This window comes from Talpa occidentalis, unplaced genomic scaffold, assembly GCF_014898055.3.
Source record: "Talpa occidentalis isolate TD23 unplaced genomic scaffold, MPIMG_talOcc4v2.1 talOcc4.3, whole genome shotgun sequence".
NCBI classification, from domain to species: domain Eukaryota; kingdom Metazoa; phylum Chordata; class Mammalia; order Eulipotyphla; family Talpidae; genus Talpa; species Talpa occidentalis.
In genome coordinates, this window is record NW_023603184.1 from 137,058,942 (window position 1) to 137,073,283 (window position 14,342).

Consider the following 14,342-nt stretch of genomic DNA (forward strand, 5'->3'; position numbering starts at 1 on the left):
AGAGTTCCTTTTTCTCCACATCCTCGCCAACATTTGTTGTTGCTAGTTTTTTTAATATGTGCCATTCTCACTGGTATAAGATGGTATCTCATGGTAGTTTTGATTTGCATTTCCCTGATTACAAGTGATGCTGAACATTTTTCATATGCCTGTTGGCCATTAAATGCTTTGTTTTCAAAGTATTTATATCCAACTAAACCTAAAAGATTAAAATAATTTGCCCAAGAGCACAGAATGTGTTAGCTGAGCCCACAGCTGATTATTCTAATAACAGCAATGACTTTCCATCATGTACCTGTGATGCTTTATCTTTCTGAGTTCTAATTCTTTAATAAGCAGTAAAATTAGGGTAACACATCTTTCATTTTAGACATGAGAAAACTGAAACTCAGTAAGTGACTGACCCACACCACACAGGAAGTTAACAAGGAGAGCTAGGAAGTTTTTCCATTATGCCATGTTGTCATTTTTAGGCTTGGTCCCCAGTCTACCATGATTTTTCATGTCAATGTATTTACAGATAAGTTTTTCTTATACACATTAATTCTGAAAACAGTGATTCCAATATGATAAAAGTAAAAATATAGTCGGAGTCTCTGGTAAATTCACATAGCTCAGATTTGGTAACATGAAAATATAATGAGTAGGCAAACAATTATTAACTTTTTTTAGAAGTTAAATTGTGTGTCAAATAGACATGTCAGTTAAATTCATGCAAAGTAGCACTGTTACATTTTCATTTTCTAAAGTTTAAGTCAGAAAAATTCAATTAAGTTTATCAACTATAAAATATTAATAATAACAAATACTGATGAAGGAGCTGGAAACTAACAGTAATATGGGAAACATTATAAGCAACAGATTATTCCTGAAAAGATATCTGTAAATGATATTTTAAATGAAAGGAGCTGGGGGCAGCAGAGGAATGTGATCATATTATATGATTTTCTATATTGCTATTTTCATAGCAAGTATAAAATCCTGGAATAAAATTCATATAGAAAGGCAAGTACTTAAGAATGAGGTAACAAGGTGACTTTTCCCAATTATAATTTAAATCATCTTCCTTTTCTAGCCATATTCTTTTGTGGGTTATTTAAAGTTTTCTACATATTAAGATATTGTCACCTGAGACCAAAATTTTACTTCATCTCTTCCAATTTGGAGGCCTTTTATTTTTTTTTCTCACATATGTGTTCTGGCTGGGACTTCCAGTACTATGTTTAGTAGAAGTGGTGAAAAGGGCTGTGTTTCTGAGCTTAGAGAAAAATCTTCCAACTGTTCATCATTGAGTATGATGTTAGTTGTGAGTTTTTCAAATATGACTTTTATTATGTTAGGGTAGTTTCCTTTGATTCTTAGTTTGTTAAGTGTTTTTTCATGAAGGGATGTGGGTTTTGTCCTTCATTCTGTTAATCTGGTGTTACACTTATTTTTCATCTCTTGAACTGTCCTTGCATTCCAGAAATAAATTCCAGTTGATTTTAGTGAATAATCTTTTAATGTCTATTGAATTCAATCTCTAACATTTGGTTACATTAAGGATTTTTACATCAATATTCATCAGGCTATATAATCTAGCAATATTCTCTTATAACTGCTCATGTCTAACCCTTGGACCATTAGTGCTTACCTGCATGAAGTCTGTTTTGATGGACTGCATCTAAAAACAACCTCATTTCCTCTGCATCCTTACTTGGTACTTTGTCAATAGACAAAAAGCTGTTATCTTGCAGAGTTAACATTAGGCGGCTTTGTTTTGCTCCACTGGGTCGAAGCACCACATTTTTAATATTATGACTTAGCTGATTAATACAAAAGTAAAATTATCATTAAAAATGTATAACAAAGTATAATGTTATATAATGAATACTAAGCTTTTTTAAAATGAATACTTTCCACATTCCATTTTGTACTCTTCTCCACACTAATTTGTTTTTACCCCAATGAGAGAGTCCCAATTTCTGGATACACTTAAATGAAAGATTTCACTTTTAGGAAAAGCAAACATACTATTAAAATTTATTTTACAGAGTAATCTTAGCCCTCTTGATTTTTTTTAAAAAGATTTACTTATTTATGCATGCAAGAACTGGGGTACAGGCCAGAGGTGCAGGGGGTGAGAGGATTTACCAGAGACAGAGTGGGGAACAGAACAGGCAGACTGACTGAAATACACTGCTGAGGGGAGCAGCGGGTGAGATAGGAGAGGTCTGCTGTGCCATATGGGTAGCTCCCTGGCCAGGAATTGATCTTGTGCTACAGTGACTGCAGATAGCTTCATAGTGCTGTGACTTAACCCCTTGCGCCACCAAGGAGGCCCCTTCTTGATTTTGTGGTAGAAAGTTGTATATTTTCAGATATGGTTAAAAGCTATAAAAACAAATGAGTTACGTTTCAGAACCTAAAATGGTTATTCTATCCCAGTTTAGAATGTTGTATTAGATTAGAAGCTTTCTTTCTTTCCTTATTTCACTGAACAAAAGTTTGTAAGATAGCTAACAAATGGTATAGGTAAGGTAACTACAATGTGAAATGATATATTAACCCAAACTATAATCCTGAAAAGAATTTCAGCCTCTCAATGACACATCAAAATAAACCTCTAACCAAAGTAAGAATACATCTTTTTCCCTCTTTCTTAACTATCTAAGCAGACTCATTTAACTTGCAGTCAATCACAAGATCTTGAGCACCATGGACTTCTTTTTCCCTGCCTCTGCAGACCTAGTTCAATAACTTATCTTATAACTCTTTCAAGGGGCTAATATGTGCTAAGAAGCAGTAACTTTTATTTTCTCTTGGCTGAAATTTTTGTAAGATTAAATTAATAAATCTTGCAGAATCTTTATTATCTAAATAATTCCTGCCAGTTAGGCATCTTTACTCTCTCACATTTTCTTGCAGCAGGACTATACAAAGGTTTCCTAAAACTGCCTTTTGGTGAAGTCATACCCTCTGAATAGTATAAAAAATGACATTTAATTTTTTTAATTAGAAAGAATTGACCTTGTCAATTTACAGATAGTAAAAATTTCTTACTAGACTTAATTTATATTAAAAAATTTAAATGACATATTTTTCGCTTCAAAGTAATTTTAAATTCATGTCCTTCAGTTGAAATTCTATCATAAAACACAATAACTAATTTCAGATGCTTTCACTCCAAAATATTTAAATGAACAGATAGAATGCAAAAGTAAAACAGAGAATATAAAACCACTGTTTCATTCAATACACCACTTATTAAAAATGAAAGCTATCAGGAGGGAAGTTTGCTCACTAGTAAATAAGCTGAGAATAATCTTGAATCTGACCACTTCAACAACTGAAAATCCTCTCTAGTCACATAATTTTAATAATTACCCATCTCAACTCTAAATCCAGGCTTCTCTACTAAAAAAGCTCCAGTTCTGTTTAACTAAAGCCTACTAAATACCAGTATCTGACTGCTTCAAACAATTCATCTCCTCCAACAATCATACCCCAATCATTCCCTCTGCTCCTTATCACAGAGGACATAAAAGGAACTTCCATCCACTCAAAAAATTCAAAGTCTCCCCAGATTCACCAAACAAATCTAATGAATCATGTCTTCTAGAAGTCTTTTCAAATCCATCCTTTCCTCTTCTCCTTTCACCCACTGTCTTTTCCTTTGTTCAGGATTTTCATTCTCCATCTAAATTTCCACAGTAACCTACCAAATATTCCTTTTCTTCCATTCCTTTTATCTTTTGAAATAAAGTCATCTGCTAGCCCCCAAATAAATTTCTACTCGAAATTCTTGGCTCCTTAGAATCTAAGTGCCACTTACTATGACAATGAGATACTTCAAGATCTAGTACCTATCTAGTTCTTCAGCCTCTACTTCCACTACCTTCTCTCTATTGTCCATTTATTTTATTTTTTTTAAAGATTTTTATTTTTATTTATACAAGAACGAGGTACAGGCCAGAAGCATGGGAGGGTGAGAGGATTTATCAGAGACAGAGTGGGGAGCAGAACAGGCAGATGGACCGAAGACTCTGCTGAGGGGAGCAGCTGGCGAGACAGGAGAGGTCTGCTGGGCCATGTGGGAATCTCCCTGGCGGGCTGGAAATCGAACCCATGCTTCAGAGGCTGTGAACAGCTTCACAGCGCTGTGCTCAACCCACTGTGCCAATGGGGAGGCCCATGTCCATTCATTTTAAAATAAGTTTCTGACTCGCTGAGTGCTGATTCACACTTGCATGTGTTTGTCCATGTATAGAAAACTCCTCCTTATCTATGTTTGACAAACTCCTATTTATACTCTAAATCCTCAGAGCACAAAACACTTTCTTCTTTGTATTATTTCAGTGTCTTTGAAATAGTTTTACAAGTGAGAATACATTAGAGGTCTCATTCAGCTCTGTATTCTTAGTCCTTAGCACAGCATCCACCATAATAATCTACAGGTGGTTAACCAGTGCAAGCCGAATGCAAACTAATCTAGAACTGACATGAGGCTAGAATCCCAGGTAGAATCATTAATGCGCCTAAAGACCCATGTTTGCTTAAATATTTACTCAGTGGTAATTTGGGACTTGGACTGAAAAACCAAATCCCTAATTGGAAAAAAATATTTCATTAAGATGGGCAATTAGTAAATATCTGTATATGGCAGAAATAACTATTCTTCATATTACCCATGTCACCATCTCCAATCTATTTAAAAATCTTTTTGATCACAAAATCATAAGCAACTTATTTTTGCAGTTCAAAAGCAAAGATAAATGGAAATTTTAACTTAACTTAGATTCTCAAGTGCACAGTTCTATAAATCATTCTCCAATAGGATACCGTAGTTTAGAATGACTATACGTCATATAATCGATATTAACAAATGTCAAATTTTAAAGTGTAGAAAAATTCAATTAAGACATGTTCTTATATTTAACTCATATCAAGATGAATAGTTCTTGTCTGAACAAAATAAACAGTATAGGAGTGAGACAAAAATTAGCTACTTTTAACCGATGAAAATAATGAGATCCTCAAAAGATTAGTTAGAAGAACCTTAAACAGTCCATAAAACCATCTTTGGCAGGATTATTTAAGAAGCAGACAGTAATCCTTACAAGACATTAACTATTCTTAAAAGCTAACACTAGTGATGGATTAATCATGTATGTTAATAAAAGGAATAACTAAAGTTACTCAAGTGTGATTTTTTTAAAAAAGGTTTTAATTTATTTGTGCCTACAAGAAATGGGGGCTAGGCCGGGGTGGGGTGTGTGTGTGTGTGTGTGTGTGTGTGTGTGTGTGTGTGTGTGTTCACCAGAGATAGAGTGGGGAGCAGAACAGGTGGACCCAATGAAACACACTCCTGAGGGGAGCAGCAGGCAAACTAGGAGAGGTCCTCTGTGGCTGGCTTGATAGTACTGAAATTTTAACCCCTGCACCATCAGGGTTGTCCCCCTGTAATGTGTTTTGTTTTTTTTTTCCCTAGAGGCATGTTTTTTATTTATTTGTTTGTTTCTGTTTGTTTTTTGTTTATACATGCACTGGGTACAGTCAGAAGTGTGGGAGGGTGAGAGAATTCACCAGAGCCAGAGCGGGGAGCAGAACAGGCAGAAGGACCGAAGTACACTGCTGAGAGGAGCAGCGGGCGGCAGGAGAGATCTGGCGCCATGTGGGACCCTCCTCCGGTGGCCGGGGAGCAGCCGGGGATCGAACCAGTGCCGCGGAGGCCGCGGGCAGCTTCGCAACCCAGCGCTCAACCGCTGCGCCACCAAGGAGCCCTGTAATGTGGTTTTTAAAATAGCTTAGAGAGTATACAAACTCAGCTCCTCTCAATGTCCTCCCATCAGTTTTCTTTTGATCATGGTGACTACTTTCTGTCCTTTATTATACACCATCAATGATGCTGTTGAATAACATACATGCATAAAAGTATTAAGTGTCCTGAAACTAAAAAGCAAGAAATAATAATCTAGAAGGGATACACAATACATACTCACTATGACACAGACTAGTTATTCACTGCATGTGCTATTCAAGATCTACTCCAAGTCAAAATCTGGAAATACCTGAAATATCCTTGGAATTCCTCCAGTATTGTAGTGAACTACTAAGCTGATTTTATTCTCTTTTTCCACAATTTCAAAGGATCCTTCTTTCCATTTTGTAATCCCAGTCTGCATACTTCGAATTCTGATAGGACCATGTATCTTCAGAGGAGACATACTTTCTTTAAAAATAAATTACTTCTAATCAAATTAAAGCAAAAATAGACCTTCACTTGACAGATTCTAAGGAAGAAAAATAAAATAAGTTAAAATTTACTAATGATTAAAATAAGAGTTTGTAGAGAATCTTATTTAATCACGTTTTGTCCTTTTATTCATTTCAATAAGCCACATTTTATAAGTATACTCAAAGCCCTTGATTAGCTGGAGGGCACAGGTAAGAAAGTCAACTAAATTAGTCACTGATATTCACTGACAATCTAGCCACCTTTTATTTTTGCCATAAATGTTCCCTTCTTTGCCACGTGTCCAGTACCTGTTTTCATTAGTGCCTAAATTTTGCATTTTGCACCACTAACAACTATACTGCTGCCACTGAAACATACCAACTGGGAATACTTAAAAATTCCATTCTCAATGTGACTGACCACTGTACTATGACCAACGTTTACTTTCATCATTAAAGTGCTGAATCTTTTCCTTCTTCATGAATGCTTAAGGGTCTTGAATTTCAAATACAAATTAAAGAAAAGATTTTGTCAGTTGAGTCCATTTCTTAGAAGAGTTCTCCCAAAATATCAAATCATATCATCAAACAATTCCTTCTAATAATAAGTAGTCTAAACATCCACAAAGACATCAAATAAAAACTGTAAGAACAATAAAATTAGCTTAATCTCCAGAATTGTACTTGAAAAATCATTTATTCTCTAGGGAAAACAACAAAACCATCTCTTCCTAAAGCCATCTTTTTTTTTTTTTTTATAGAGGCATTTTTTTTTTATTTTATTTATTTGTTTGTTTGTTTGTTTTGTTTATACATGCACTGGGTACAGTCAGAAGCGCGGGAGGGTGAGAGAATTCACCAGAGCCAGAGCAGGGAGCAGAGCAGGCAGAAGGACCGAAGTACACTGCTGAGGGGAGCAGCGGGCGGCAGGAGAGGTCTGCGCGCCATGCGGGACCCTCCTCCGGTGGCCGGGGAGCAGCCGGGGATTGAACCGGCGCTGCAGAGGCTGCGGGCAGCTTCGCAACCCAGCGCTCAACCGCTGTGCCACCGGGGAGGCCCACTTCCTAAAGCCATCTACCAATTATGTTTAATGCTACCATTCTGGAAAGAATCTATCAATTTTTATCTTTGGTGGATATTCAAATATCCCAAGACCTTCTAATACATAAAAAATTACAATGACAGAATGTCTAACTCTTCAAAATAGTTTTCCAAATGTCGGCAAGTAAATATAATAAAGAATATTATTAAATAGTGTATGGGCTATATACATACATGCAATCATCTAAAATTGCTAAAAGAGATGTACATAGCATCTAAAATTGCTATATACATAGATGTTCATATATAGATGCAATCATCTAAAATTGCTAAAACATTTTTTATTTAACTAATTCCAAAATACTGCCTCAAATAGTTTCTTGCTTATAATTTAATAAGTTAAAAATCACTAAACTTTGCCTATGATTAAACAGCTCAACTAGAAAAGCTACGAAAAAATAATATACAAAGCAAAATCATACTATGTCTAGCTATCAGGAACAAGTTCTGTCATTTACTAATTTGTAGTTTACCTTTTCTAATCATTAGTTTTCACAATTGTGAATATAGGAATAGCAAATGCTACAATACAGTGTTCTGGAATTAAATGAAATGACACACTTTGGCACTAATATGAATGGAGTTGTGGGTCTGCTAGACTTAAGCAGCCTGATTGGCCACCATTCTTTGTTACCTGCAGTTCTACATTCCTGTATAAGGTCAGAACTGCCCAGTCAATCAGTCATAGCCAAACCTTACAAGGGGCCTTTCAAATCAATCAAGAACAGAAAGCTTGATCACCCTGGGAAGGTGATACCTCGTGAAGTATGACTGAGAACACCCCGGGGTGGGGGGGGCCTGTTGACCTATGCATAAACTTACTCCCGACTTATACATCACAAGGTATGACTGGGCATGCCTGGGGAGGTTGGGGGTGGGGGGCACCCAAGGACCGATGTATGACAAGGGACCCCAGAAGCTGATCAGTGGAAAGCCTTGTTGATAAGATTAGAATCATGGTGGGGGGAGGCCTGGGGTATGGTTTCAATTACAACTCTTGGTTGTCAAGCAGATACGAATTATCTGGTTGGCAGACTCATGTCCCCCCGAAGCCCAGATGACAAAAACACATTCTTTAGTTTCACCCATCTTTTTCTCCTTGTCCTTCTACCCCACGTAACTGATACTATATGATTATTCTGTCAATAAAAAGGCCAGGATCCGGCTTGTTCAGCAGCATCCTGCATCATGCAGCAGGATCCACGACTCCCATTTAGCAGTGTGGTGTTGCTGATGCAACATGGAGTTAATGTTTGCTTTCTGAATTTATTCCTGTCTGTAACATCTCTTTCACCAAAGATCCCAAAAAATTAAGTTAACAGAGGTTATCGGGGCCTCCCCGGTGGCGCAGCGGTTGAGCGCTGGGTTGCGAAGCTGCCCGCGGCCTCTGCAGCGCCGGTTCGATCCCCGGCTGCTCCCCGGCCACCAGAGGAGGGTCCCACATGGCGCGCAGACCTCTCCTGCCGCCCGCTGCTCCCCTCAGCAGTGTACTTCGCTTCTGCCTGCTCTGCTCCTCGCTCTGGCTCTGGTGAATTCTCTCACCCTCCCGCGCTTCTGACTGTACCCAGTGCATGTATAAACAAGCAGACAAATAGACAAACAAATAAATAAATAAACAAAACATGCCTCTACCAAAAAAAAAAAAAAAAAAAAAAAAAAAAAAACAGAGGTTATCGACTTAACTGCCTATAGGGGCCAGTCAGGTGACATAAATGATTTAAGAAGGCAAAATATGAATAACTGCTACTCAAATCTAAGTGAGTTAACCTTGTAGAAATAGTGAGCCTAGCCAACAATACGTGTCCACAGCTTTTTTGCCATTAATAATTTGTTACTTCATTGCTTGGATAAGTCCTTGGGTATTTCTCCACTGATTCTGAGAACTGCCAAGAATATGTAGCCACTCTCCTACCCCAGTTGCCCATACCAGAAACATGAGAGTTATCTTCAACATCTCTCTTGATTATTGGTATTAGATTGGAGATCACTATCCTCCTTAATGTCATTCAACAGCTCCCCACCCTCTCTCAATAAAAACTAAACTCCTTAACACAGCCCTTCATGATTCAGGCCCTGCTTACTTCTTTATCCCCAAAAGCCCTCCAAATCCAGCCACCTCTATTATTTTTCATTTCCCTTAAAAAAGCTCTAATGCCTGGGAAAAAAGGAACCCTCTTACACTGCTGTACTCACAAAAATGCTCCTACACCTTATGCAGTTATTTAATTGCTCTTATTTTAGGAACTACTTTGAAAACCTTTTTATCCAGAGAACATTCTGTGGTAAAGAAAGCATGCTAAAGCATAAAACTGTTAGCACTGGTCTAACCACTATGGAAAGCTATATGGAGGACTCTCAAATTACTAAAAATGGATCTACCATATGATCCAGCAATTCCACTCCTAGGAATCTACCCAAAGGTCACAAAAACATTAATTCAAAAGAAAACCTGCATCCCTATGTTTACTACAGCTCTATTTACAATAGCTAAGTGATGTAAACAAACTAAATGCCCCAAAACAGATGAAAGGATCAAGAAGATGTAGTATATATATATAATGGAATACTATTCAGCAATCAAAAAAGATAAATTATTGTATTCATAGCAACATGGATGGAGCTGGATGGGATCATGCTCAGTGAAATAACAAAAAGAAAAAAAGGAAAAAATCAGATGGTTTCACCTATAGGAGGAGTATAGGGAAACCAAACAAAGGGTAAAAAAAAACCTTGCAGGCAAACTACAGATATGAGGCACACAGCAGGGAAGGGACAGGGTTCAAAGCAGGGGAGGGAAGAGCACAAGGGACTATGGTGACAGTTCATAGGTAATGTGGTGGTGGGAGATTTATGGGGACTACACCTGAGGGTAGAAATCAAATATTGTAGAAAAATGAACAATGACATAGGAAAGTAAAAATGTTTAATTAATAAAGAAAAAAAAAATCCTTGTGCCACTATACCTTTACACTGTGGTCCACATGCCTCAAGGATTTTTAGGTACTCTCCCAATCCCCCATATTCCCCTTAATTTCTTTCTGGCTATAAAATCAAGGCACAACTTAGATGTTATCTTCTTTAGGAAGTCTTTCCAAGGTACCTTTCACTTTTTCTTTCACCCGATACCCCCACTGAGACTGTTTAATGTTTCTTTATCCTCCTGTTGTACACTCAGCTTACTTCTAGTAGAGCATTTGTTACTTTGCATTATAAACTGTTTACCTCTGTCTCTAGACTTTCCAAATTGAAAACAGGCAAAATGTTCTTTAATCTTTGCATTCCCCCTAGGATGGTGCCTGATACACAAGAAACAAACTCATTATTCAAGAATAATGAACAAATAAGTGCCATTCATTTTATTCAATTTGATGTTAAAATATGCAATAACAGATACAGGAACCATAAATTCCTTTTATATGGTCCACATAAGCTTATACTTACTATATGCTCTACAAGTGTATCATTATGTACTGTATTATAATAACTCATCTTTTGAACATTGCCTCTAAGCTTTTATGTACATTTAAACTTCGCTACATGCAGAATTGTACTGTTAATATTCAATGGAAGAAACATCATTAATGAACAAGAAAATGCAATTTATATAGCTACATTATTAGTAAGACTTGATACAGAATACATTATTAAAACAAAAACATTATAGTAAACTTGCCTAAACTGGGATTCATACCATTCACTGCTCAGTAAATTAACAGAAACTCCATTACATCTTTTGTCAAATTCCCTCATATTTCTTCATATCAATCTGGGTTAGAGCGCCAAATAAATACGAGGAATAATATAAACCCCATTATCTTAGGTGTTTTTCTTACAGACCAAAAGTAAAATTAGGTTTAGTGCATAAAGTTTTACTTCAGATATTGCATATTTTCTTAACCAATTCTATAAATAATTTCTCTTCTAAGGCTAAAAAAAAAAGAGGACTAAAATATGCAGAACATAAAGTTGGCAGAGCCAATAAAGTAAAACTTTTTCTAATTCTGCACTTTAGTCCACTACCTGCTCTTACAGTAAATGAATTAACTCCATCTAGTTCTGTATATTCATCAAATGATCAGGGTTAGCCCCACTTGGCTAAGAAAAAAAAAAATTAAGTCTCTTTTTTGGTATGTAGCGAGATCTAGTAACAGCTAAACTTCTATGAACTTAGGACTCAGACAAGGTTTCTTTGAACTACATGATGCTAATTTGCTATCAAAAAAGACAAAAGAATAATTAAAAATTAATTATTCCTTAAGTACATCCAAAGATAGTCCCCTTTCCCTAAATTTCATCACTATCATTAAAATTACTATTCAATTTTGGGTATTCTATGAAAGTTCAAAGAATACTCACAAAAATGCTTCTATACCTCATACAGTTATTTAAATGCTCTTATTTTAGGAACTACTTTGAAAACATTTTTATCCAGAGAATATTCTGTGGTAAAGAAAGCATGCTAAAGCATAAAACTGTTAGCACAAAATAAAAAGAAAAAAACTGTCAATTCTTGTCAATTTGCATTCTCTTGGAAACATATTCAAAACACAAACATTACTTACTTTTCAGTAACTTAGTGAAAAACTCTACGTAATATCAATTCACCTTTATTCTGATGCTTGTGCCAAAGGCAATAGACTCTTCGTGGGGAGCTACTCATATTCTGCAGCTATGCCAGTTCTTCTGAAGCCATCAACTCAACTAAAGAAAACATAAGTGTGCCTTTTTTTAAAATATCCAATTTACAAAATTAAAGTTTATAAATAAATCATCACTTATACAACAAAGATTAACCCTCTGATTATTTAAAAACCACAAACAATCTTACTGGAAACATTTAAAATATAATGCTTCCTCTTGGTCTCTCAATAGAACTTTAGGTGATGTATCTCTTGTACAAAATGATTGTCCAGAAGGAGCATGCACCTTGATCAATTTGTACCCTAGCTTATTTATCCCTGCTACATTTTGAAACTAAGAGGACAGTGAAAGAGTATATCTTTTGTTGACTTTATAAACATTGTTACATAATGATACCACTTCCATAATGTGTGGATACAAATTTCTAAAGATGGGTCAACTTCGAATTCTTACTTTTCCTTCCAAAATTGACCTTATGAATCTATTTCTAAAATTTAGGGTTTCTCTAAACTTCAACTTTCCTTGAAGTTCCACCCAAATATCTCTCACTGCCTTCTTGAATGCTTTTATATTAAACTTACTTGTTTACTCAGTAAAAAAATCACTGAGCTACTCCAATTTGATGGTGGTGGTTGGGATACAAGTGCCAAGATGATACAGTTCATGCCCTCATTAAGAGGTTCTCCAGACTTTCCTATATTTGTTATTTCACCATCATTCAAAGTATCTTAGTATCAGCTTTAATCTCACTCTTACTTACCTAAAACCCATTCCCTTCATAGCTAATACCCTAATTCAGAAACTCATGAAATTGCCATTACTCTTATCAACATTTATTATGCAGAAGCACATTTTTGCACAGCGCAGTACCATACATATATTATCTGATTTAATTTTCACAATAATCCCAAAAGATAGGGATTATTATTATTTCTGTTTTACAGATGAGGAAACTGAAGTTTAGTGAGATTAATTTATTCATGGTTACAGTGTTAGTAAGAGGCCAAACTAAGTCTAACAATAAAACCCACTTTTTTCCTTGAGTTTTAGTGATTTCCTTCCTAGTTTACATAACTATAATTCTGGGAGGACAACTTCACACCTTCATATGTGAACAAGACTGACACATCCTCCACCAACTCTGCAAGTGCCAAAACCTCATCACTTTCTCCCCCCTATTCTTTCCTTCCTCCCACAACTTGTCTGGTAACCAGTACATTTTTCACGTTATCTAAGAATTACTTTTGTTGTTTTGCCACTTTTTAACCACTACCATACTGCATTTTTATCAATGATTTGACACAATCACTTTTCAGTCTCCATTCTCTCAGGATTTTTCCATCAAATGAATCCTTTACCCCACAATGCCTTTTTCTACAGAATTACTTTTTATCTCTTTCACTAGTTGTCTCTGTAACTTTCTCCCTGAAGTGGAGATGGAGGGCCTGGGGAAGAAACCTGTATTATCTTCTCTTGTAACAGTACTTAGTAAGTGCTAATACTAGTGACTGATATTAATTTCTGCCCAAATATTAAAAAATAATTATTTTATTATTGTAAGAATCATTAACATAAGATCTACCTACTTTACATATTTTAAGTGTAAAGTACAGTATCATTATACTTATATTATTTTACAATATTTATTTATTCACCTTGTTCAACTAAAATTTTTTCAAACATTTTTAATAGCTCATCACTACCCATAATATAGATCCAATGCTTCTCTGTGTTTGGCATTCACTTCCTATTTTTCTGTTTCCTATTTTCAACACAAATCATGTTTCACATACACAAGTTATTAAATTTTAAAGTCCTTCTAGATCCACTACCAACAACTTACTTAAACAGACAACTTTCCTTTAACTATTTTTGGAAATCTCATCCTCACTGGTCTGAGTTTAACCTGTTTTAAAAATAACAAACCACTCTGATTTATAGAGGCTTTCTCCCCCCTAAAGAGAGCCATACAAGTACAGAGATAAGTAGTGTTGTTGCTGAAAATAAAGGAAAAGGTGACCTAGTAAAGTTTCTGTATGAATTTATGACCCAAAGCTGGAAAACCCTTTCCTTTTTTCTTTTGTGTCCTTTATAGAATTAAAAGGTGCCTGTTATCAGATGACAAAAATATCAGTAAACTGGAGCTTCCAAGAGATACAGCAGGTTCTTACAGCAGATTCCAGTGTATTTATTCATTTAACAAATTCTTGAGAAACAGAAATACTTACTAGTTTATACTCTATTAGGAGACAGATTTTAGATAATCATACAAGAAAGTACATAATTGCCAGCTCCAAAAAATGATATAAAGTACAGGGCATGATGAAAGATTTTAAGAGGGTACCGACGTAAGACTTGGAGGACAGAGGGTAAAGAGCACTGAG

The 14,342-nt window shown here is 35.8% G+C and overlaps 1 protein-coding gene across 7 annotated transcripts in view; it reads right to left on the reverse strand.

The window, feature by feature from the left end:
* USP37 (ubiquitin specific peptidase 37) overlaps window positions 1-14,342 on the reverse strand; it is a 72,719-nt gene that overhangs the window by 55,680 nt on the left and 2,697 nt on the right. For 4 of the 7 annotated variants that reach the window (XM_054700082.1, XM_037524032.2, XM_037524031.2 and 1 more), the window contains exons 2-4: window positions 11,923-12,018; window positions 6,051-6,272; window positions 1,634-1,805 (exon numbers count right to left, since the gene is read on the reverse strand). In XM_054700082.1, the coding sequence (XP_054556057.1) occupies window positions 1,634-1,805; window positions 6,051-6,206 (328 nt within the window). In that variant the 5' untranslated portion in view covers window positions 6,207-6,272; window positions 11,923-12,018. Of the gene's footprint in view, window positions 1-1,633; window positions 1,806-6,050; window positions 6,273-10,539; window positions 10,614-11,879; window positions 12,019-14,342 lie in introns of all 7 variants that reach the window. The other 3 variants (XM_054700079.1, XM_054700078.1, XM_054700080.1) reach the window with 3 other exon arrangements.